Source organism: Microtus oregoni, unplaced genomic scaffold, assembly GCF_018167655.1.
Source record: "Microtus oregoni isolate MIOR12 unplaced genomic scaffold, Mior012 000090F_ref0000504, whole genome shotgun sequence".
NCBI lineage: Eukaryota > Metazoa > Chordata > Mammalia > Rodentia > Cricetidae > Microtus > Microtus oregoni.
In genome coordinates this window covers 4,395,039-4,421,449 of record NW_024544599.1, presented here as the reverse complement: position 1 = coordinate 4,421,449, position 26,411 = coordinate 4,395,039, and the positions used below count along the sequence as shown (strand labels likewise).

Below are 26,411 nucleotides of genomic sequence, written 5' to 3'. Positions count from 1 at the left end.
TAGCCTCAAGACAATGATTTTTATTCCTTTTGCTTATCACATTTGACAATATAAATATACTCATTTAAAAAATTCCACAGTTAAATAACAATTAAGTTCATGAATGTTTACAAAACACAGGCTAAGTACTTTCTCTTGTAATCTTTAAATATCTCAACCCTTCTAACATGGTCAGACATTTAAAAATATTGTTGAACTATTAATTTTAGACTATAAAACAGTAGCAATTTACTAAGTTCTTTGTTATAAAAATTAATATAGCAATTCTCAAAATACTGAAAAAAAAATCATTTTGTGAAAGCCATACCACAGCACAGGCAACTATGCCATCTCTTGCACAAGACATCTTAGAAAGGCACATTTAATGACTAACAGGTGGTGCCCTAATTTGATATTCCACTCAAGTTTCCATTACCTCAAACCTGAGCTAACAGAAGGTCGGAAGAGGTAGGAGGACACAGGCTTCCAACTGACCACTCGGGCAGTGGTGTGCTCACTCATCACATCGCCGAGAATAAAGACATGAAGAGGAGACTCCGAGTTTGCTAATTTAACCACCTGGATACACTTTTCATACAAGAATAGCTCCTTAAAAATCCTAAGACAACCAATTTACAAATGAAAGGTTTTGAGCCTGAAGCAAGACACCAAAGCTTTCTTTTCTGCAGTCACATTTTTCTTTGGGCTCATTTCCATGTACATGCCTTGGTGACTAAACAGCGCTACAAATTCCAAAGAGCACACAGATGCTCAAGATGCAATGAAGAACAAAGGTTTAAATCAGTGTGGATGGTCGGAGTTACCTTCCCTTCCAATTCAGAGGGGTCTACTGTTTCCCAGCTTTCTGACCCTGGCCCCCAACTGAAATTCAGTATACACTTAAGGGTATGGTTTACTTTGCAGGGATGTTCAACACTAACTGAAGTACTAAACTGATTAAGATAGTATTTTGAAGTACTACTTTTCAATTATTTGATACCATATGAGAAAAAAAAGGGAATTTTTTAAGGCAATGTTGTAATTTTAAAATATTGGAGATCTACCTTAATTTCACATTATTTCATTTAACTCTCAGTTATCTCCTTTTTTGAAAAGGAGGGGAGATTACCTTAGATTTTTCTCCCTCACTACGACAGAATAGTTCACTAGCAAATATACCAAAGTACAAAAATTATACGGTCGCTTGTCTGTCAGGCCCCAGTAATGGCCACCTTTGGGCACGTACTCCAGTTTTAAAACAGCAGCTTTCAAATGAAGCTTCATTCTTACTGTTTCCCTACTGACTGCTCTGTTAAGAGTCTACAAGAGCAGTTTCCGGCTTGGCCACCCTCAAAGACCTTTTGGAATGAATGGAAGAAGAGTCTTCTCATACTTAAAAAGTATATAATATGTTACAGTATTATCTTTCTCTTCTAATTGGAATTCTATGAACCAATTATAGTCATGCTAGCAAGTGTAAACCACAAAATTACTTTTTAAAGTAATAAAAACATAAAATACATTTTTTTCTATAAAAATACAATATAGGAGATATATCACTTCTTCCCTGAAATAGAAATTTAATATTTGGACAAAAAATTGTAAACTTTTGATTACATTCAAAATATAGTATTATTTTGTATATTAAAGACTTGAATTATTTGAGGTTTTGGCAACTAGTGCTCTCAGCAGCAGATTTACATCAGTGTAATATTTTATCAGCACAGTAACACCACACAACTGTTCCCCTTACATCTGCTACCATGATGAAAAGAACGGCTTCCTGCAGTGCACCGTCTGGGTGAAGGAACTGCCTAGGTGGACAACCCGTCCCTGGCTGCCGGTCTTACTGCACTCCACGATCACGCATGGCATCTGCACCAGCTGCACCGGACTCTTGCCGTCTCTCAGTGCCTGAGTGAGATTTAAGATCTGAAGAAAGACAAGAGACTCCCATCAATTTGGAGGAAGTACTCTAAGTATGTACCGTATATATGTATTTAACCATACATGGATGCCTGAGACAAGAATTTAAACAGTTCTGACCAACTGGGAAACTACTGCACATGCCCAGCAGCAGTGAAATCAGAGGTTTTATATGTTCCCCTGATGGAGAACTTAAAGACCGCTTCAAATGTCTGCCTAAACTCACTACTTCTGTAATCCTTTCCAGGTGGAATTCACACTAGCTTTTGAGGGTCTCTGCACTTTATCTCACCAGTTAGGTCTGATTTCATAATATTTACCATTTACACTACTGTGTATAATTCAATAGTCAGTGCAAAAACCAGACTCATCTTTGATACAACACAGTAGCAAACGGCTGTATTGTATTAAATATATGCTCTTAGGAAGAGGACATCAGTTTTGAGTCACTAAAGGCAGTTTTCATCTTAAATCTTCCTTTTGGAAGACAGCTGAACCAGATGGTGGCGCTTGTGAGTGAAGAGGACCTTCAGGTCCACGCCCACAGACCTAGGGCCTTTATCTCAGGCCCAAGTGCTTAGTGGAGAGTAAGACTGAGCTGAAATCACGTGGTCCTCTCAGTCAGCACCCAACCTTGCTGATGTAACTGCTCTAGAAAAGCCAAGTATGTTCCAGGTGGAAAATTACCTCCTGGCAGAAGAATCTGATATGGAAATGTTTGTGCAAGTGTTCTGAGGAAGAAAAAGGTAGGACACTCAGAAAATAGTCATCAGAATGGGGACAAATGGGGCTGAGGATGTGGTTCAGTGGGAGAATGTTTGCCTACATGCATTGTGCAACCCGATTCCAGATGGAGTGCTTTAAAGGTGCAAGAGGCAAGCATTTACGCTGAGCAAACAACTGGTTAAACAAACAGCACACAAGCGGGAAACAGCTGATTTATAGGGAGAGAGAGGTGAACTACTACTTAAACCAACATCAAGTATCATCTGAGCTATCTAGGCTCAGCACTACAGGGAGCATTAGGAGCTACACTTCGGTGTCACAGTGGGGGAAAGTTGGTAACTTTCTAAGCAGACATTCTTAATAAACAGTGACCTACCTGGCCTCTCATCACAGACATCTGACTTTCAAAAGCAGCTCTGTCAAATCCTTTGTCAGTCTGTTGCAGAAAGGGGGGAAGGGGGAGAAGGTTAATACAGTTCCAAACACCAACAGCTTTGAAACAAATACCAACTATTAAAACAAACTCTTCTATGTAGAAAAAAAAAAAGGCCATAAGAAAGTTTTCCAATTGAAAACAAATGAGAAAAGAGTAAATTTTTGTTTTTGTTTTTTTGAGACTGAGTTTGAGTATGTAGCCCCAGCTGCCCTGGAACTCACTCTGTAGACCAGACTGGCCTCAAACTCAAAGAGATCTGCCTACCTCTGCCTCCCAAGTGCTGGGATTAAGGGCATTTGCTACCATCACAGAGCAAGAAAAGAGTGTTTTAATCTGATGTACTTTTGGAAAGCCTTAGAACAAGAGAAGTTTTGTGCTTATACTCCAACTTGCTCCAGAAAGGATTTAATATGAACAAATGGGTTTATGCTTTTTATATTAATTAAATCCTAACAAGTCAGAAGACATACATTACAATTTAACAAGTAATTTTGTAAAAATCCAGCTTGAAAAAATTCTTGATTTACTAGTGAATAGTAAACATAATTTTACAAATGTATGAATTATAAAAACAGAATTGCTAATTCCTCTCTGTTATGTTAGGTTGTGCTGTAAGCAACACAAGAAGTAGTATCTGCAAATGAGGCTTAATACAGCGTATTTTTAAAAATTGCATTTTCTTTGACAAAACTAAATATTTTAAAAAGTAGTATATGGATAAATATTTGCTTAATTTTTTCCTCTAAGAACTAAGCATACACCTGTACTTCTGTAGCCAAGAGTAAGTTATTAGCACGCAATGAAAATAATGCTAGGGCTGGAGAAATGACTCAGTGATTAAGAGTACTGAGTACTGGGTGTGCCTGCAGTTTGATTCCTAGCACTAACTATCCAGGGGATTTGACACCCTCTTCTGGCCTCCTCTGGTCTCTATAGGCACCACACACAAGGTACACAAGACTTGTATGCAGACAAAACACCCACACACTGACAAAATAAATTTTTTGGGTTTTTTTTTTTTTTTTTTTTCGAGACAGGGTTTCTCTGTGGCTTTGGAGCCTGTCCTGGAACTAGCTCTTGTAGACCAGGCTGGTCTCGAACTCACAGAGATCCGCCTGCCTCTGCCTCCCGAGTGCTGGGATTAAAGGCGTGCGCCACCATTGCCCGGCTTTTTTTTGGTTTTTTGAGACAGGGTTTCTCTATGTAGCTTTGAAGTCTGTCCTGGCACTAGCTCTGTAGACCACACTGGCCTTGAACTCACAGAGGTCCTTCTGCCTCTGCCTCTCAAAGTGTTGGGATTAAAGGCGTGCACCACACTGCCTGGTCTAAATAAATATTTTTTAAACACTGGTATACGTTTATATTCCAAATCTGGGCAATAAACTTGACTTTTCTCAACATTAATTTCACCAAGAGTTAAATGATAAAAATAGCGTTGTAGGGATAAGTTTAAACTTAAATATGAATAAGAAAGCATGGTGTTTATTATGAACAAAAGGCTTATGTGTGCCCAGTGTGATGAAATCTCATCTCTGCTATTACGGCATTTGGACATGAGGTCTCTGAGTGGTAACCAAGTCATGAAGGTGGACCTCCTAGGAATGTGGCTAGTTCCCTTAGAAGCAGCAGTTCCAGAGCTAGCTTGCTTTTACAACACGTGAGAATGCAATGACTGAGAAGTCATGTTGGAAGAAAGGCGCCCAGAAGCTGACCATGCCCCCCGCCTGACCTCAGGCTTCCAGCCCCTGGAACTGTAAGGAAGGAGTGGGCACTGCATGAGTGGCCCAGCCTGTGGTCGCTTCTTAGAGCAGCAGACCTACAGTCCTAACATTCATTCAAAACAATACGGGCTGAGGATAGAGCTCAGTGGTCAAATGCTTGTCAGCATGCTCAAGATCCTCAGTTCAGTCCTTAGCACCACAGAAATAAAAGTGAAAAGTAAAATTCAATGTGGAAAACAATAATTCTATGTTCAGGAAGTCAGAACACCCTCCAAATTAAACCTTTACCTTGAAGAGTTCATAAAGATCTTCACACAAATCTTGTACAAAGTTCATGTCAGAGATATAGGGTAGAATCAAGTTTCGGATTTCTTCAGAAAAAGGAACTTTAGCTTGAGGAAGCCAAGCCCAGTGAAACGGGTCTAGTGGAAAATAGATGTTAATGAGTAATGAGTAACAGCTTGTTCAGACTCACATTTATCCCGGTCTTTCCTACAATTCCCAGCCTCTCCCAAATAAAGAAAACTGAAATTCATAAAATACAACCATCCTTTACAACACAAGCTGTTCAGATTCCAGACTCAACTGGCCAGTCAGAGTGACAAGGCACAGGATGGTCTTGTCTGAAGGTGTTCCATTTCTGGGCTTCACACAGTAAAGAGATGGGACTTGATAATGAGTATTATTCATACAGCCCTATCTCAAAATCCTGTATCAGAACACATCACATTTGGGGCTATGAAACTGGTGGGAACCTGTAATCATTCACACACCCAGATCAAGTCCCATGGATCACAGCGCCTGCCTTCTCAGCTGAAAATGATCAGGAATTGAGGAACTTGTAGTTAGAGGAAGCTCTAAAACTTTAAATAATTGGGAGGTAAATAAACGGCTTTAAAGGATAAAAAAAGCATTCATGAGTCTGAGACTGGGAAGCAGTTTAGCAATAGACTCGTAGACCAGTGGAATCTTCTGGAAAGGGAAGAGGCAGGGTAGATTTCAGAATCACCAAGTGGATATCTCTGCTTGTCCAGGGAATGTGAAATGCCCCTCACAGAGTCCTGTGTGAACACCTGGCATGTGCTGGTGATGTCTGGAAAGCCGTGAAACCTTCTAGACATGGGGCTTATGAAGCTGAAGTAGGGCTACAGGACTGGGGCTGGGGAATTATAGTCTGCAGCTTTTTGATGGGTTAAAATGCGAAGCATCTGTTCCCCTCCCTATATATATATAGCTTCTAACTATATAGCCCTATCTAGCCTGGAACAGTCATTTAGACCACGTTAGCCTTGAGCTCAGAGATCTGCCTGCTTCTGCCCAAGAGTGCTGTGATTACAGGAGGACCGCCTCACAGGGACTGGCTGGCCTCATGCTTTTAATGTTTCCTCCACCATCCATTTAGGGATGGACTGAATCCCCTTAACCATGAGCCAGAATACATTCCTCCCCCTGAGACGGCTTCAATATGGCATCTGGTCACAGTAATGAGGAAAGTCAACTGCCCTTAGATTCATCCCTTATTTCTATCTGTGGCTTAGTACAGAGTGAGACTTAAACTGAGTTTTGCACATATGGCCCACATTCCTTTAAGCTGTTTCTTCATTCTCTTAACAATTTCATTTAAAAAGCTCTTATTCTTTGTCTATTTCTGCTTCTAATCCCTGTCCTTCAACTTCCACCGTCACCATTCACCTCCACCACCTCCATGCCCCTGAGCCTGCCTAAGGAACTCTCACAGCCCAAGAGAGTCAGAGTGCTTAACCTGAGAGGAGCCATGTCTCACCTCTTTTGTCAAGTTCTTCCATTGTGGCTTTGTGGACACCATTTTCTCAAAGTTTTTTTTCTGTCTTGGAAGGAAGGTACTCCCCATCTCTGCTGGCTTTCTCTCCCTATTTTAATGTTACTGTTCCCCAAGACTCTATTAGTCCCTTTTCCCTTCATTCACTAGGTACTCAACAAACTTTATTGAGTATTTTTTTTCCTGGCATTGTGTTAGGCAACGGTGTTTGTTCTTCATGACTTCCCTGGATGACAGTAAATAAAGCCAGGGCTTCCACTATAAAGACAACAGTTAAAGCATCCCCACACCCTTAACACCAATTCTTCTGCAAGCTCCAGACCCTTGATCCCCAACCAAACATTTGGCAAAACTTCCCGGATATTTTATAGGAAGTTTACAAACCTACTACTTTAAAAAAGTAATTTGCATATAGGTTTCAAATGGTTAGTGGGAAAAATAAAATGCAACCAAGGCATTTCAAATCAGTTTCACAAAACATAGGAAAAGAAAAAAAGAAGCAAATTAGAATCTATGGTAAATTTAAAAAAAAAGTAAGAAAAGTCCAAATTTATTGACACTTTAAGCTACCCACTGAAAGACTCAGACTGGGTTAAAAGACACCATCTGTTGCATTATGTCATATAACTAAAACAAAATGGTAGAAGTTAAAAAAAAGTATAGAATAAATACCAAGTAAATGCTAACAAAATGAAAAGCAGTGTAGTAACACTACAACAGAAAAAAAAATAAAAGCAAAAAAACAGAACAATAAAGTGTATTACATCTCACACAAATGAACTCAAGAATATTAAACCCTGGGCCCTTTGCACATGAAACACAAAGTCACAAGATGGAAGAAGAAACTGATTTTTAAGAAATCAGTTATAGCCAGGCGCTGGTGGCACACGCCTTTAATCCCAGCACTTGGGAGGCAGAGGCAGGCAGATCTCTGTGAGTTCGAGACCAGCCTGGTCTACAAGAGCTAGTTCCAGGACAGGCTCCAAAACCACAGGGAAACCCTGTCTCGAAAAACAAAAAACAAACAAACAAACAAAAACAAAACAACAAAAAAAAAAGAAATCAGTTATGACCTCTCAAAAGTTAACAGATTAAGTAGTTAAAACCAAGTGGAGGGCATTCTAGGACTAATAACTAACAAGTTTTAATGAAAAAATAAATGAAACATTGTACCCAAACATATTCTTTCAAATATAGCCCTTTAAATGGATCATGCTTATAATAACAAAGAAATTAAAAGTGAGAAGATATTCATATAGGCCATATTTATACATCATAGCGTAGTACACTGGAAAACAGTACTAATAAACAAATGCCAAAAATCTACTTATTTAGAATTTTTGTTTTGTTTTCAAGACAGAGTTTTTCTGTGTAGCTGTGGCTGGCCTTGAACTCAGAAATCTGCCTGCCTCTGCCTCCCAAGTGATGGGACTAAAGGTGTATGCTACTACTGCCCAGCTGGAAATTGTTTTAATATAGAATCTTGAGATTAAAATATTTCTAAATGTCTACAGAGTGAGTTCCAAAGCAGCGAAGGCTACACAGAGAAACTCTGGCTCAGGAGGAGGGAGGAGGAGGAAGAAGAGGAGGAGGAGGAAGAAGAAGAGGAAGAAGTAGTTGTTCAAGATATGGACAATTTTATTTTATTTTATTTTATTTTTTTAAGTATAACAAGTTGGTCAGGGGCCTGGATTTCTTTTTTTTTTTTTAAATATTTATTTATTTAAGTACACAGCAGGCCAGAAGAGGACACCATATCTCATTACAGATGGTTGTGAGCCACCATGTGGTTGCTGGGAATTGAACTCAGGACCCTTGGAAGTGCAGCCAGTGCTCTTAACCTCTGAGCCATCTCTCCAGCCCCCTGGACAATTTTAAATACAACCAAAATGTCCCAAACTGGCTTCAAATGTACCAAAACTAATTATCCACAGCAGGAAGGGCAACTAAAACACCCTACGTGACATGGGAGGTCTGAATCTTGCTAAAGGAATGGAGCCCAAAACATCAACACACAACTCTACTAAGATCTGTTAGATCATTCTTATATTAACACCTTAGACATCACAAGTTATCAAACCCATTTCTAAGACTAAAGCCAAACAAGGTCATTCGAATGTATACAAACAATAAGTAGCAAGACCTTCAAAGCCCCAGGGGCTCGAACTGAGCCCTAACATGTGATCAGACTTGATCACATTTCCTCTGCTATTTCCATCTGTCAATTCTGCACCCTTTCCATCTGGGAGAACTCTAATACTCACATGCTCTCCATTCATCAGGATGTTTAAAGGGAAATGCTAGCCCATTATCAATTGCAGCTATTTTAATAAGCAATTCTTTATCATCAATCCAGTTTGAGTCCTAAACGGGAGAAAAATGGCAGATAATAGATTCTACAAAAATATTTTCAAAGAATCAATGACTCACAATTATTATTGAGGCTTAAGTGCATGCTCTCTTGAAAATTTATAAAACTAAAATTAGGTTTTCATAAAAAAAACAAAACTATACAAGAAAGGAAGAGACAATATAAACAGTAAGCATTTCATTACTGCTATATTTTAAAGTTGGAATTACAGATTTACTTAGTAAATTATTTTTTTTCCTTTCAGAAGACAGTTTGAAAATACTAAATTTAGAGAAAGAAGCTAAACAACCCATTGCTTAAATGTTTTATATTTGTCTACTGTCGCTTTCTTAACAGCACTATTTGACTTTATGTACATGGGTATTTGCCTGCACACACATCTGGTGCACAGAGACCAGAAGAGGGCGGCAGATCTCCTGGAACAGGAGCTACAGAGTGGGTTGTGAGCTACCAAGTGGGTGCTAGAATTGAACCCACATTCTCTGGAAAAGCAGCTGTGATCTTAACCACTGAGCCATCTCCAGCCCCCATCATAGCTTCTGTTGCTTAGCTGACCTTTAAGATGCACCTGTGTTACTTTATGATATTGCTAAGTACTGTGAACACAAAAATTTTCAAATTTCCTGGATAAATGCTTAAAGTATAAACATCTCAAAGTGATGCAATAACTTAAGTGATAACTTGAGAACACAGAGATTAAATATTGAAGAAGTTATTTAAACATTCTACAACATACATTTTTTAAGCTTAAAAAACCTGTCCTAAAAGTGTATCTAAAATTTGAACGTGTGAAGGTTTGAATGAGAATGGCCCCCATAGACTCATATGTTTGAATACTTGGTCCCCAGTTGGTGGAACTGTTTGGGAAGAATTAGAAGGTAAAGCCTTGGAGGAGGTGGGCTTTGAGGTTTCAAAAATCCATGCTAATCCCAGTTAGCTCTCTGCCTTGTGCTTGTGGACCAGGATGCTACTGCTCCAGAACAATGCCTGCCTGGCTGTCATGCTCCCTGCCGTGACGGTCATGAACTCTAATCCTCAGGAAGCCCCTAATAAACTTTCTTACTATAAGGTGCTTTGGTCATGGTGTCTCTTCATAGTAAAATAAAAGTAACTGAAGCTAGGCAGTGGTGGTGTGCGTCTTTAGTCCCAGCATTTGGGAGGAAGAGGCAGGCAGATCTCTGTGAGTTCGAGGCCAGCCTGGTCTACACAGCAAGTTCCAGGACTGGCTCCATAGCTACTGAGAAACCCTGACTCAATGAATAAATAAATAATAAAAAAAAATTTAAAAAAGTGAGACAGATACCCAAGGTTAATAGCAATGAAGCTGAACTATCTAGTTCTAATACTGTGGTGCATCTATATAGTCTACTTTGTAAGCTTAACCCAGTTTAAATACTTTTTAAAAAGTTCAAAGGAAATGATTCACAAGCATTTTATTATGTAATGTTGTATTACCTAACACTGAATCAAAATACTCAGAAGAAACGGAATTAGTAGATAAAAACATGTCCCTAGATATCAGAAGGTACAGACGGTATTTCTACAAATGTCAAAAGCTTTACAAATCCTGAGTGGATGTCAGACTTGGTCTCCAATACAAACAGACTCAGGAAGGGAAGGAAAGAGGGCACGAAAGGGTTCTGCTCTAGAAGTATAGTGCAGAGCTGGGGATATGGCTCTGCTGGTAAAATGCTTGCAGCACAAGCCTGAGACCCTGAGTTTCACACCCAGGACCCACATGAAAAGTCAGGTATGACAGTCACACCTGTAAAGCTAGTGACAAGGAGGCAGAGAACTCAACAGCCAGCCAGCCTAGCTTACTAGGGAAGCTCCAAGGAAATATCATGCCTCAGAAACAAGGTGAAGAACAATTTCAAGAAATGTTCTATAAACTGAATACATACTTTTTACTCACTAAGTTTTCCTTACCTCACTTTTACTTTTCTTTGACTTTTCATATTTGATTAGCCAATTATCATTTCCTCTGTCTTTCAAAAGAAACAAAAGTCTGTTAGTTGATATTTACAGACATTGTGGCTTCATACTAATGAAAACATCTAAGCCCGTAGTCTTTTGAGATTTTTGTTGGTTTTCTGTAGCACAGATTCATCACAGATGTGCTGGCTAGTCTTATGTCAAGTTGACACACAAACTAGAGTCATCTGAAAGGAAGGACTCTCAATTGAGAAAAATGCCTCCGTGAGATCTAACTTTAGGGCATTTTCTTAATTTAGTGATTGATGGGGAAGGGCCCAATCCACTGTGGGTGAGGCTACCCCGGAGCTGGTGGTCCTGGGTTCTATAAGAAAGCCAACTGAGCAAGCCATGGGGAATAAGTCAGCAGAGCCTCTGTGTCAGCTCCTGACTCCAGGTTCCTCTCCTGCTTGAGTTCCTATCCTAACTTCCTTCAGTGATGAACAGTAATATGGAAACGTAAGCCAAATAAGCCCTTTCCTCCCCAGCTTGCTTTTTAGTCATGGTGTCTCGTCGCAGCAATAAAAACCCTAACTAGACAACAGAAAGTTCTGATTTACAACAATTTTAACCACCTGGTCAATATAACCTGACATTTACTAAAACTTTTCCCTGTGCCAGATTACTGTTCTAAGTGCTTCACCTATATGAACTGATTTGACCCTCAGAAGCACCCTGTACAAGTCAGGGCAATGGCTAGATCAAGGTTAATTACAATCAAAGAGAACGTCTTTTTGCTTGAGGAAGAAAGCATATTTATGCTGGCTGCTACACACATTCAAAGTAGCCTCACCCAGTGTAAACATCTGACTACTCTGGGCCAGCTTTAATATTAACCTAAGACCATTTAATTAAGAAAGTCAAATTGAGAAAATTATATGATGCTTTTCAGAAGCTAATATAAGTAATGAAAAACAAACTTGAAAGTAGCAGTTCCCAAGCTGTAGAATGCATAAGCATCACCATGAGTCCTGGTGCAGCACAGGCCTGGCTCCAACTTGTAATTTCTGTGGAGGGTGGTAGCTGAGAAGATGTATGTTGGATAAGTTCTCATGAAATACTGACCCGAGAGTCCAGGGAACTGCAGTTTTGTCCCGTCTACACAATTGTTCTCTCACAGTACAGCACAAACAAAAAGCTTAATGTTTCACAAACAACATAATGCAATATTAAAAGAAGAATCTCTTCATATCAGTGGACAGCAATTCTAGTCTCTGGCTTTGTCCTGCTTTTAGGCAACTCCACCTGAGGGAACAGGAAGTGTTCTCTGTGGCCCTGTATGAGTCAGGCCCTCAACATAGGACTACATGCCCAGGAGGTCAGAGCTTCCTCAGTTCCCAACACTGCAGAGGACTCAGCCTTGGGACTCTTGAAGCAACATTTATGGCTTTGACTTCAGTAACGAGAATCTGGTTTACAACTAACGAGATTGAACAAATGAGAGAACGTTAATACCTGTATTTCTGATGATGTAATCCAAAATCACCAATCTTTCAAACTGTGACTGAAATTGCTTTCTAATGTTTTCAGGCAGAGGCTCAGCTTCAAACTTCCTAAGCCAATACTCAGCCTCCTTGTAATCTTCCACAAACAGCTGAAAGGAACCAATCTATAATTTCAAGAACTATAGTTAGAAAGGAAAGTACAAGCACAAAGGCATTATTTTTCAAATTTCTCAGCAGTACAGTCACAGAATGCTACATGAGCACATAAGAAAAACAGAATTTAATACTAATCCAGATAAGCCACACTTATTAAGATCACTTAACAGCTTAAGGAATCACAGGAACACACAGCAACAGGCTCAACCTAAGACCTTTAGGGAGTTAGTTTAGGAAATTAAAAAAAAAGAATAAATATATGCCCTGAAGGTGACACCTGAAGAAGGCTACTTCCTAAAACTAGGTATCAAAGTGACTTTAACTGAGAGGCCACACTGTACACTGTCTTGGTTATTTTATGACAGTGCAATTGTATCACCCAGGTAGCGTTTTTGTATTCTTTCCATAACATCAAGTACAAAAAATAAAATTTAAAGTACAATGGATTCTTTAGGCAGATCAGAGATCATATAAATTTTAAAGATTTAATCAATTGATTGTAGCCTTTCTAATGACTTTTTGAAGAGTCTTTTCCTTGAAGATATGCCCAATTAAAAATGCAATTTTATTATTAAAATTACTAGTTAATACTAAAGAAGTTGATGTCAGAATACAAATTTCATCAGTAGATGACATACAGGTAATGAGCAACCTATTCTGCCTCACAAATGCAAGCAAACAAATCACCATAAAAAAGTTTGTTCCTTGGCTTAACATGCTAGTTAGAAACTTTAACAACTTCTTAAAGGTTTCTTTTGAGCAGTCTTGTTTAGTCATATCTATTTTTAGCACATCCAAGAAAATAGCAAAAATGTTCAAAACTGACTTTCAGGAATGTAATTAAATAGAAAAATAAGTTAATTGTGAGTATCTACTCAAATTCTTTAGATACTTACATAGCAACAATAAAATTGTAAATCAAATATATTTAAAAAAATAAGTAATGTAGAATTTTCTAGAATGCCTCTTCCATTAGTTCTCTGTACCCTTGCTTAGCTAGCTGGCAAAAGGCCCTTAGGTTTTAATAAATATTAAATCTGTATAGTAGTGAACACATGCAGAACTACCATTTACTAAGTCTTCACTATGTGCCAAGTGATGAGAATTTCTTCAGTTTATCCTTGCAACTTAAAAGGCAATCGCAGCTTTATGAAAACTGGGATTGTTTTCAGAAAGGCTGGAAGTGGAGCCCAGCTCTAACTCCAGACCTGTGCTTTTCACAGTAATTTTACAAAGCCTTTCAAACCACATCTTGACTCCTCCTAATTCAGTAAGTTCCACCCCATCCCACCTCAGAAAGGACTAGATCCAAAACCTTGCATATGCATGCCAGGCACATGCTTGCCACTGAAAAGAACTCTATTCTGGGCATCCTTTTCCTACCCCCTCAGAGCTCCGTGGACCAGCTTTATCAAACTGCATCGAAACTGCTTGTTACTATGAGCTCAAGAGGAAAAGGTATTCTCTTTTTTAAAGATTATTTCCAGTCTACAGCAGGATGCCCAATGTCTAGCTACACGCTTCATCCCCGGGGTTTAGGAAATAAATGTCCAATTGCCCTGAAAGCAAAGCTTATTAGAGTAACTTACCTTAGGAGGAAGTCCTATTCGATGAAACTTTTTACCTACTTTTGGCACTATCTCTAAGGCATACTTTTTGCCTCTTGATTTTGCACGGTCAATTGCACTGTAGTTAAATGTCTCACTGACAAGCCAAACCACCTAGAAAAATGGTTAGAGTTTGGATTATGGTATTTCCATTCACATGGACCATCAAATTCACTCTAATGCTGTAAATGAGCAAGGTCTAACCCTATAACAAAGCTCCTAGAGAATCTAAAATCTTTACAAGAATTTTAAATGGCATATATTTCTTTTTAAAAAAAGATATAAAAGCAATCCAAAGTTTCCAGTGGAAAAAAAAATAAGAGCCTTGAAATCTAGAGCTAAGGATGGACATTTTAAGGAAGGAATCAAATAAAATTACATAAAGGTCCAAAGGAAGACAAGGGCAGCATTGTGGCCACTTAAGTAAGCAACTGTCAGCAGGATCAAAAGGGTCTCCAGGATCTACCCCTGGTCCTTTCCCCTTTCTGTCAGCATCCTGTGACCTCACCGGAGCAAGAGACATTCTCTTGACTACTGTATGGTTATATACCAGAGTGCAAGAAACCAGCTGCTCTGGGTTCCTGACTTATCACGAGGGGAATTCACTAGGCTCTACCATTGGAAGTTATCGCTCAAGTGTCCACAAACAAGTGAACTCTAAGTGCAGGCTCAGCCTGACAGCAAACTCTCCTTTACCTTCGTTTTAGGTACAATGCCCAGCTGAAGCTTCGCATCTACCAGGTAGGCACCAGCTTCAGAGAGGTACCCCTGGTTAGGAAGCAAGCAGCCTCTGCCAAAGCAGCAGGGACAGCAAACCTTGTGGACATACTTGGTCCACTTTGGGTTCAGCTGGCCGTAAGGTTCTTCTGATTTGGGTTTAAACACACCAATAATATGCTAGGGGAAAAGGAAAGTAGAAATCCTATTAGACTTTTATGGACAGGTGGATAACAATCTACAAAATGCACTGCAATAAATAAGATTTACACATAACCTTTAAGTACTAAGATGACTGATTTCAATCACACTGTAAAAATTATGCTCAATTTAAAATCATTATTACATTCTATCAGTATTTTTCAAACTTTTGCTCTGTCAAACCTTAGAAATTAAGACAAGGCTTCTGCCATTTAACCAGATTAATTCCAAGTGTTTTGAATTACAGCACTTTCAAATTAACACTGGAGTCTGCCCCTCCCCCCCCCAACACCATCCCACTTCTCTCTTTATGGCCAGGTTGTCCAGGCTAATTTCAAATTCACAAGCTTAAGAGTTTCTCTTGCCACAGACTACATTTTATGTAAGCAGTGTTGTGTATTACTTAGGATCTACTAAACATTCACACATACACTTACTCACTATCTCCTTTCCTGCTGTGCTAAATATTTTTAAAAAGCAAGGAATCCACTAGAGTTTACCTCCAGTACTCAGAACAGTGCCTGACACATAGTAGGTGCTCAACTAATTCTTTTTTTTTCTTTAAAAGATTTATTTATTTATTATGTATACAACATTCTGCCTCGATGTATGCCCGCACGCCAGAAGAGGGCGCCAGATCTCAGTATAGACGGTTGTGAGCCACCAGGTGGTTGCTGGGAATTGAACTCAGAACCTCTGGAAGAGCAGCCAGTGCTCTTAACCTCTGAGCCATCTCTCCAGCCCCTCAACTAATTCTTAAGCACGCAAAAAAACAACATAAACTGAATGACTATGCTATCAACAGTTCATACCTAAGATTTTTTTTATTATATTTTTCTTTCTTTTTCTTTTCTTTTTTTTCTTTTGGTTTTTCGAGACAGGGTTTCTCTGTAGCTTTGGAGCCTGTCCTGGAACTCGCTCTTGTAGACTAGGCTGGCCTCAAACTCACAGAGATCCACCTGCCTCTCCATTATATTTTTCATGAACCCATCTTAAGCGTTTCCTAGAAAGAAAAACTTTGGCCATGGGTGGTAGAACACCTGTAATCCCAGCACTTACTGGGTTAGCAAAGACAGGGGAATAGTGAATTCTGGGCCAGCCTGGGACATGTAGCAAAACTCTTCTGGTAAGAGGAAAAAAAATAAAGAAGAAAAAAAAATTATGGGTGTCCAAAAGTTTCTACAATCATTAGTACTAATCTAATAAAATACACTCATTAAATTTATGGCTCAATTATCTCAGACAAGAAATCAAAATATAATTTTAAACATTTATAATGTAATAAATTCTAAAAAAAATTAACTTGAGAAAAAGAACAAATTAAGAACTCAAGCCTGGAAGTCAGGCTTGTGACCTGATTTATGATTTACTATGATCCCTAGCACTTGAGAGGCTAAGATAAGAGGATTCCTGCTGCACAATGAGTTCTAAGCCAGCATGAGCTACAGAGGAAGTCTGTCTCAAAACCAAAAATTATCATCAACAACAACAAAAACTTGGAATAAAGACTGACAGTACCTGCAAATGACAAATATGTATATTTTATTTTTAAGAAATAGGGGTGGGCCGGGCGGTGGTGGCGCACGCCTTTAATCCCAGCACTCGGGAGGCAGAGGCAGGCGGATCTCTGTGAGTTCGAGACCAGCCTGGTCTACAGGAGCTAGTTCCAGGACAGGCTCCAAAACCACAGAGAAACCCTGTCTCGAAAAACCAAAAAAAAAAAAAAAAAAAGAAATAGGGGTGGGGGCTTGCCTAGCATGCATGAAGCCTTGGGTTCTAAACCCAGAACCCCATAAAACCAGGCAATACAGACCCATCAATTCAGTACTTATGAGGCAGAAAGAGCAGGTTTTTACCAGCACAGGACACATGAGATCCAAAATTTCTTACTTCCCCATCAAAGAAATGTAGGTCTGACCATGCATATATGTCTATACCCTGATTTTTTGTTATTTTTTTAAACAAATAAAATTATGCTTTAAAAAAAAAAAACCACTTTTTTTTTTTTCTCGAGACAGAGTTTCTTTGTGTAGCCCTGGCTATCGTGGAATTCACGGTAGACCAGGTTAACCTTGAAGTCAGAGATCTGCCTCCCCAAGTGCTGGGATTTAAGGTGTACACCACCACAGACCGGCTAAAAATCACTTTTAAAATATAACTTCAATTATGGGGGTGGGGGCTCATGGAAAAAGAATGGTGGGCTATGTACCACACAAAAATATTTTAGAAAAGACAACACCATTTCTGAAAAACTCCGGACTCAGTGGAAGAAAGTAAATACCGACTTTTCTTTTCCACTCCAGAATCAGAGTTCATTTTGCTTTGCTACACTCCAATGCCTTCTAGCTTTGTCGTGCTTCTTTTCCTTGGCATAATACCAGGGAAATTTTCCTTGGGCAATAAACTATACCTTAAAAAAAAATAAATCAAGCATTGGGAAATGACATTAGGCAGGTTTTAAAAATCTCAACTTTCCCTGTATTTGGTTAATATGGTCACAGAGGTATAGAGGGGGGACTATGAAGGTGCATTAACAGATTCACCTGTAAATATGGGTATACAATAAATGCTTGATTCAACCAACAGAACCAAATAGAAAACATCAGAGCAGAAAGTTACAACTGGAAACTAACAGCTCCATTTCTATATTATTTAGCAATTAGTAAAACAAAACAGAAACCACCGACCTTTATTTTGGAAAAGAACAAACAGATGTAATAGGAAAATATTTCCAGAAACTCAGACATTTTACATTTAAAGTCTTGTCTTCCAAAATGTGCATAATACATGTGAAGTTCTCACCCTTTTAGAATCCTTCACAAAGTAACTTCCACTTGACCCTTGAGAGATTCTTTCTGGCAAAATTCCAGTTTCTATTGCTTGCTCTGCTCTCAGTACAATATCAGCAAATTCTGGATCTTCCAAGAATGTATTTATCTCTGAAATAATAGCAATCACTGTGTTAGACCAGCTGCGTGGATGCACAAACTATGGACCTGTGTGAGTGGCTTCAAGACAGTAAGATATGGAAAAAGGAAATCAAACATCAGATAGTCTGTGTGTGTGTATCCTGTAGGGGTACCTGTGTGTGCATTCAGGTGTACACACATGACAGTCAAAGGTCAACCAAACAAAGGACTGGTATACATGTCCCCCTTTAAAATTTTTTATTTGTCGCTGGGAAGTGGTGGTGCACACCTTTAATCCCAGCACTTGGGTGGCAGAGGCAGGTGGATGTCTATGAGTTTAAGGCCAGCCTGGTTTACAGACTGAGTTCCAGGACAGCAAGGGCAGTTACAGAGAAATACTGTCTTGAAAAATCAAATAATAATAATAATTATTATTAGTTTTTTCTTTCTCTTTTCCTTTTTTTCTTCTTTTTCAAATTCATTCTTTCTCTCTTCCTCCTCCTCTTCTTTTTTAACGTATATGGGTATTTTGCCTGCACATACCCTCGGAGGCTAGAAGAGGGAATTAGATCACCTACATGGGTGCTGGAAACTGAATTCAGGTTTTCTGAAAGGTCAGTCAGTGCTCCTAACTGCCAACCATCTCTTTAGCTCCCTCCCTTTAAATATTTATTATTTAGTATGTGTGCATGCTCTCATGCGTAAAGCCAGAGAATAACTTTGGGAATCTTCTGTTCCCATCACATGGGTCCTGGGGATTAGACTCTGGTGGTGAAGCATCCTTAGGCCCTGAACCACCTCGCCAAACCCAACTTTTTTTTTTGGAGAATGGACAGGGTCTCTCATTGGGAATGGGAGCCTGTCAATTAGCCTTGTGAGCCCCAGGGATTTGCCATCTCTGCCTCCCCAGCCCTAGAATTACTGATGCACTTACACCAAGCCCTTCTTTCACCCTCCTTCAGCAGATGATGGGAAGCCGTAGATGTATTACCCAGGTCTAGTTCATGCTCCCCTCTTCTCCTTATCAACACTCACCATTCCCAGCTACCACCCTGAACTCTCACGACTGTACCCAACATCCCTTCTTAGCTGCTAAAAGACAGCTCAAGGTTCACTACCCCCTCTCCCAAAGATAGTCACTCTGCCCTATTCCATTCCAGGTCCAGTTGCTTGGGTCAAAGCCCTTGGATTCATCAATGCTCTCACACTCTTAATCTCCACATTTGACCTATAACAATCCATCAGTATCCAAAGCACAAACTCTTATAACCCCTACTCCTACAATGAAATCAGCCCTATCAACTCTTTCTTAAGTTATATCAAACCAACTCACAATCATATCACTTATTTTTAATAAACAGCCCAAGGGTTTCCTATGTTACTCTAAGCAAAGGCCAAGTCCTTATTGCCCCCATTTCCCCTTACTCAACTGCTGCTAATCTCTACTTTATTTGAGCATTATCTCCTGATTTGTTTTGTGAGCTCTGAGAAGACAAGGATTTCTTTCACTGCTGTGCCCCCAGAACTTGCACAGTTTCCAGAACATAACAAGCACTCAATAATCACCTGCTGATGAATTAATAATGAATCATTTAGAATGGGAAGACAAGCCAAAAGCCACTTCCACTTTAATTTGGAAGGTACTTCAATTCTCTATGTACATCATTATGAAAATTCAAAACACAATCAACTTTCTTTAATTCAGACAAACAAAACTGCTGTTTACTATTTTCTAAAATCTTTGCTGACAAAAATATTACAAAAAGGGCTATTTGGACATATTTTACCTACTCAAAAGAATAAACAAAGTATTTTAATAAAGTCTATAAGACCGATATGCTCATTCAAACAACACTGTCCCTTGAAAATCCTTACGAATGAAGCAAGGAACTTTAACCTTGGTGACTCTGGATAGAAATCAGCATGTGGTGGGCATTTATACTTATCTGAATAATATAGGCACCAGTAACCATTATCATTAGTCAAATTGTATTTCCTACACTTCAGCAATTCACAGGTTCCTTTAAAAAATATTATTTTATTTCTTGGGCATAGGTGTTTGCCTACATGCCTATATGTGCAACATATGCATGCCTGCCTGGTGCCCGAAGGTACAGAAGACAATGCTGGATCCGCTGACTTGGAACTGGAGTGATGACTGTGAGCAGCCATGTGCTGGGAGTCATACCCAACAGAACCATCTCCCCAGTCCCAATGGACCAGTTCTTAGAGATAAAACTATTTTGAAAAGGTGTTTATTTGTTCTTAGTGCTGGGGTACCTTCCAAAATATATCACCAGCAAGTAATCTTGAGAGGAGTGTACACAAAATGATATCAAAGAGATATTATCTCTTTTTCTTATGTTTTTTTGTATGCATGAAAACAAATACAAACCTCTTTTTCCAGAATGGAGTCTCTATCATAGACCTGCCACCTGGAGCAAATCCCACGTCTACTTACCCATGTCTGTGCTAGTTTTTCACATAGTCGAGAATCACTTCACATTTCCCTAAGCCTTTTCCTCTTCACTACCTTCCACATCAAAGTGTTCAGACCTAGTTTCTTGCCTGTTTCATACCTCGTTTTTCTTTTGAGATTGAAAAAATAATGTTGTATTGCTGGGCAGTGGTGGAGCACACCTATAATCCTAGGATTCAGGAGGCAGAGGCAGGTGAATCTCTGTAAGTTGGAGGGCAGCCTGGTCTACAGAGGGAGTTCCAGGACAGGCTCCAAAGTTACACAGAAAAACATTGTCTCAAAAAAAAAAAGTTTTATTTATTTTAAGTGTATTGCTTGCATGTATGTATGTGCACCAAGTACCTGGAGCCTGCGGACCTGCGGAGCGCACTGGAGCCCCTGGAACAGGAGTCACAGATGGCAGTGAGTCTGACACTTATGTATTGGGAACCAAACTCATCAAAAGAGCAGATGGTGCTCTCTTAACCGCTGTGCCATCTCCCCAGTTCCATGCTTTGGTTTTCCATGATTCCTCCATAAACAGAGCTTCCAGAACTAAGACATCTATTGCAGAACAAAGACACTCTATTCTCAATGCCAACTTTAAAAAAGAGGCCTTCTAATACTGCATTATTTACTTAGGATCCTACCATATGCTACTAATTTATATTAAAATGATTCAACTCTTAGACCACTGTGGTCTTTCCCATCTTCAACAGTTCTTTGGCTACTGCATGTACATTGCTACTATTAAATGTTACTGAATTGATACAAGAGATACACTTTGGAGTTTATCACACATACTCTCTTCCTTGCTGTCATGGAACCCACAACCTCTCTCTAAATATTTAGTAATTTGGTTTCAACCAAAATCAGATCAATCAAGAGGCATTTCTGTACAATAAGCCAGGATGTTTCCAGCCTCTTCATGAGACAGTATCCTCCCCACTGGACATGGTCATTCTCTTATTTGAAGATGGCCTGGATTTATCAACACAATCTACAAAGGTACTTTTATGTAATAAATTAATGAATGAATTTATAACTGGGCCTAATTATCATTAGAGAAAAGTCTACATCTTAACTATTTTCAAATCAAAGCAACTGGTTTTCAGTAGCTAATTTTTCATCAGCTGTGTCCTTGGTAATTACTGTCTACAATTCCCCACATTCTAGTGGTTTAGATACGCAATGGTAATGGGTTTAACTTGGAGAACACCCACAGATATTACACTGCTTTGTGCCTAATGTGCTATGGATGATTTGCTTTGAAGGCTTGTTGCTGACATCTGGTTTGAGTTCCACTAGTAGAAGACATAGTTAAGTGTATTTTCTTTGGGGGAAAAGGTATGGGAGGGACTGAGCTTAGAGCCCTTTGAGTACCACTATATCACTACACTATACTCCTGGCCCTTGTAATTTTTTTAAATTAAAATTATGTTCATACTTTAAAGGAATAAACTGTTACTTTTATTTGTGCCCATATCAGAAAATTTTCAAAATTTTCTTTTTTTCTCTAGAAAAAAATTTCTTTTGATTAAGTGTTTATAGGTTTGTGGTGGGGAGTTATGTGTATTTGTGAGTGGAGGTGCCTCCGGAGTCCACAAGAGGGCATGAGAACCCTAGTGCTGTGAATTGCCCTAGCTGGGTGCCAGGAACTGAACTTGAGTCTACTACAAGAGCAGTAAGCTTCTTAACCACTGAGTCATCAATTTAGTCTGCAAAATATATTTTCTATGGAGAATCCCAATTTTACCTTTGCAACACCTTTTGGGTCACCACAATGTAGTCAAGTTCCAGTCTTACTGAGGCTTCTGATTTTCAAAGATATCCACGCAGTTTATGCTCGGATTGTCTTTACTATCCCACAGCAAACCAAGCCACCTTCCCACAACTCACAGCCACTGTTCACGTTTGAGACTGCAACAAAATAACTAATTCTGGGAAAGCATAGCACCTCCTTCTGATATCTGATGTAGAACAAAGACTAGCACATGGAAGGCCCTCAGCAAATCTATCCAAAAAGTTAACAAAGTATACATTTGACCATACCAAAGGCTATTGTGGGTGCTCTGGACATTACAGATTCTGAAAAAGTTATTGTGTTACCCTTTGTGGTTAGATGAAAGTAAGCCAGCGTGGTAACTTCATTTAAATAAACCAACAAGAACTCATCTTATTCCTCTTTCCTACATCTTACCCACTAACTAGAATTCCTTCTAGAAAAAGTGCAAATGAGTTTGGTGAATAAACATACCTCAAGGGTTTCAACTGGTGCCACTCCCCTGATCTTATCTAAGAGCATGCTCCAGGCCTTCTGGGAATCCTCAGCTTTCTCTGTCAGGTAACACACATAGCCCATCAAAACTGTGTTAAGTGACCATAGGCTACAAAGCTATGTGGGCATCCAGCAGTCAAACACAGGCCATCATTTGATATAGCTGACTATCGTTTTCTCAAGGCCTACTTTCTATTAGTGCCCAGGAGATACTCAGATATTTGATAAGCGATGTTCATTTCTATAATAAATGGATAATAATGGCTGCATATATTTTTTTGTCTTGTAGGTAAGAGCCTCACTGTATTAGGCCAAGATAGCCTTGAGCTCACTATGTAGCCCAGGCTGGCCTTAATCCAGTGTTTGAGCCTCCTCGCCTCAGCCTTCACCGTGTTCTTATTACAGGAGTGAGTCAGCCCACTCAACTTGGAATAGCTGTATTTTAAGCACAACTGAGCAATAATCTTCAGTACCATAATTGTTTACTTTCAAATCTCAGTTCTGGGTGGACTGTCAAGACACAGGAAACGTATTCTTGTAAAATTTGCCCTAAAGAGTTAATTATTAGCCTCTTGATCCTTGATCAGGCAACACCTACCACCCCAGCTATTAAGAGTTCCTTCCACTGAAATAGACTTCAGAAAGTTACATTTTGAGTCTTTATTTACTTTTTAGATTTATTTATTTTATGTGTGTGACTGTTTTGCCTGTGAGTATGTATGTTTCTAATGTCATGTCTGGTACCCATGGAGGTCAGAAGATTGTATCAAATGCCAAGGAACTGGAGTTACAGAAAGCTGTGAACCGCCATATGGATGCTGGATCTTCTAACTGCTGGACCTTTTCTCTACCCTATGCTTCCTTCTTTCTAAAACCCTTTTATTTATTTTTTTATTTTCTATTTTATTTCTTTATTTTTTTGAGGAGAGAGTCCTGCTATGTCCTGCTATGCCAGCCCTGGCTAGCCTGGTACTTACTATGCAGCCCACACTAGGCGTGACTGTCTTTGCTTGTCCTTTTGCTTTGCCCACCCATGTGTTGGGATCACAGGTTTGTCGAGATCACAAGTCAAGCTTGTTAAGCTGGCTTTCCTATGTGGGAATCCAAAGTAGGACTCATTTCACAGGACTAGTTATGTGACGTGCAGGGAACCAAGCCCAGCATGTACAACTGGTACACCGGTACTATTATCTCTATTACAATCTGATTCCCTGATTGGAGTGACTGAATACTGACTTAACAACACTATAGTTCATGCGACTTCCAGACTTTGCCAACTACATTATTAATATAAGGATAATAGGTGTACGGCATTCTCCACTGGCTTAAATACATAAAGTCATAAAGTTCCTGTTTATATAAACAAAATAGTTAAAACACCACAAATGTCCATATTGATCTAAAAAGCAAGAATATCTTGAAATTAAAGGTGGTTTCATGACAACTGAACGGTAGGTAAAAGAACAAAGCAGTTAATGAATACTATTAAAATCCTATTTAAGAAAACCCCACATAACCCCCAAAGTAGAAATTCTTTTGTAACACAGAGTTCTACAGCAAAGAGAACAAAGCTCAGGACCTGAAAAACAAAAAGAAGTAGGCTCAGTCTGAGTTTGCACTTCCTGGAGACTTGACTTTGTGCAAACGACTTACTTCTGAAGTTCTAGGAGCTAACTGGTCATTACAGTTGTATTAATTTTCAACTCTCACAGTAAAGATGAGGGTCACCGGCAACCCCTACCGTGCTGCTGTGAGAACTAAGATGTTAACATACTGTCAACTGTGATTTAAAGATCATCACTGAGAATTCTGACAGCCCACTTGCATTCTATCATATTCTAGTCTCTTTTTGGCTTTTTCTACCACATTTTTTTTTTTTTTACCACAAATAACAGGAGAGAAAAAACAGACCCAACCCTGTCAAACAATAAATGTACTTTTAAGATCTTAGGCTCTATTAAATCTAACACACAAAGTAACTCTGGGGCAAGACAAGGCAAGCAGCAGCCATATGATCTCAGTTCCATCACTGAGCGGATTTTACATCACATATGGCCAAAGTGTCCACTGTGGCCGGCTGAACCAGGGTTCGCTTGTGAAGATGGGAATCTTCACATTTCTTTGCTCAACTCAGTGTTGTTTTACAAACCCATCCATCAGCTAATGTCATGGGAATGGCAGACAGGCATTTAGTGCATTTGAGAGACGTTTCCTTTAGGATGCTTATTTAGAGTGTTTATGTTTGAACAAAAGTTCAGTTAGAACTCTTGACTTGCTCTGTCCATAATCCTTTCAAGCAACCCAGCACACTCGAAGGTCAAGTAAAACGTAGCAACTTCTACGAAAATAAGCAGTATTAATAAAAAACTACCTTTCCTGTGGCATTTCTATAAACGGTCACATGGAATGATGCTCCTGAACAATGCATATGCCACTTCTTTGGATCCGTCCTAACACCAGCAAGTAGGAGTTTTGTTTTCAGAAACAAGCCTGTCTAGACTCCAGATGGATCGCATACAAACCTACCCCGGTTCAGCCAAATGAGTCGAACTACACTCCACCACCCCAAACTCACCACACAGATATCCAGGCCTGCAACAGCATGCCTAAATTTTAGTTTAAACATCACCTGTCAGCCTCTTTTTCAAAGGTAACCAGTCCACTTCAAATCAGCCCACATGATGCTGCAAAGGTGCTTTCTTTTTAAATGCACAAATATACTTTGCAGCCGGCAAAGTATATTTCACCAGCCTCTGCCCCCTCTGGCTAACGTCACAATAGCAGCATTTAATAGAAAGTTTTCAAACTTGTCTCAGCGGCAACTGGTCATTCTTTCTTTATGTCTCTCGACTTTCATCCGCCTAGTAAACTCACGAACCCGAGGCGTCCGACTTTCTGGATCGTCGTGAGTTCTCAATTCAGAACTGAAGTCCAAGCTTGAACCAACAACTTACGTCACAGTCTTGGGTGAAGTTTCCCTCAATGTTTGGTTCCCACTTGGACTAACTCTCTCGGGGAGGCTAAACAGTGAGACTTTACTGATCCCTGTCCGCCTGCCACAGAGGGAAAGGTAAGAGTAAACTGAGGCAGGGAGAGGCGGGCTGCGCGCGCACATGGGTCGCACCTGAGCCGGAGACGCGGGACCGGTCCAGCTCGATGGATAAGTTCGTGGAGGTCGACGCGGCCCCGGAGGCCAGCGGCCGCTCGTCGGTGGCGGGCTCGCGGAGGACGGCCGCGCCCTCGTCCGCCTGCAGCCTCATAGCGCTGCCGGGCGCGCCCCACCGCGGCTGGGCCCAGGCGACCCGAGGCAGCAGCGGCTCCCGCTCCTCGTCTTCGTCCTCCGAGGGGCGGGTGGGCTCGCAGTGCTCCGCCATGGGCCCCGCGGGCGGCTCGGGCGTTCAGGGCAGCCGGGCTCCAGGATGGGGCCTCAGCATCGCGCCAAACCGCGCCACCCGACCGCACCGACGCCACCTCACCAGTCCACCAGCCCGCGCCCGCCCCGCCCAGCCGCCGGCCACGCCCCGCCCCTCGAGCCCCGGGACGCCTGCCACACGCCTGCGCAGAAAGACCGGGGGTGGGGCAAGCGAGGGCGGGGCGGGGCAGGTCTCGGAGGGCCACCTGTGTCTCCGCCCAGGGAGGTGTTTGTGTGCAGCTGCTGGGACTCTTCCGGGGAGCCAGGACCAGTGTCGGTTCTGTAGAGGTGCATCCC

At 40.3% G+C, this 26,411-nt stretch overlaps 1 protein-coding gene across 2 annotated transcripts; it reads right to left on the bottom strand.

Annotated features, from left to right (window-relative positions):
- On the bottom strand, window positions 1-26,203 carry Pi4k2b (phosphatidylinositol 4-kinase type 2 beta). Of its 2 annotated transcripts, none has more exons than XM_041643769.1 (10): window positions 25,827-26,203; window positions 17,860-17,996; window positions 14,836-15,036; window positions 14,122-14,253; window positions 12,387-12,540; window positions 10,887-10,945; window positions 8,851-8,950; window positions 5,077-5,210; window positions 3,008-3,067; window positions 1-1,911 (listed from the first exon to the last, which is right to left on the bottom strand). In XM_041643769.1, the coding sequence occupies exons 1-10, from the start codon at window positions 26,074-26,076 to the stop codon at window positions 1,738-1,740; spliced, it is 1,401 nt and encodes a 466-aa protein (XP_041499703.1). In that variant the 5' UTR covers window positions 26,077-26,203; the 3' UTR covers window positions 1-1,737. The 2 variants fall into 2 exon arrangements, with proteins under 2 accessions (XP_041499703.1, XP_041499704.1); XM_041643770.1 differs by having other exon boundaries at window positions 12,387-12,525.
- Between the last annotated feature and the right edge of the window lie 208 nt (window positions 26,204-26,411).

Excerpts from the sequence above, each read along its gene's own strand:
- Pi4k2b (XM_041643769.1), bottom strand. The coding sequence starts at position 26,076 with ATGGCGGAGCACTGCGAGCCCACCCGCCCCTCGGAGGACGAAGACGAG. Across the intron at positions 14,254-14,835 it reads GCATTGTACCTAAAACGAAG|GTGGTTTGGCTTGTCAGTGA; the intron begins GTAAAGGAGAGT and ends CCATTTTTCTAG. Across the intron at positions 3,068-5,076 it reads ATCTTTATGAACTCTTCAAG|ACTGACAAAGGATTTGACAG; the intron begins GTAAAGGTTTAA and ends TTTCTGCAACAG.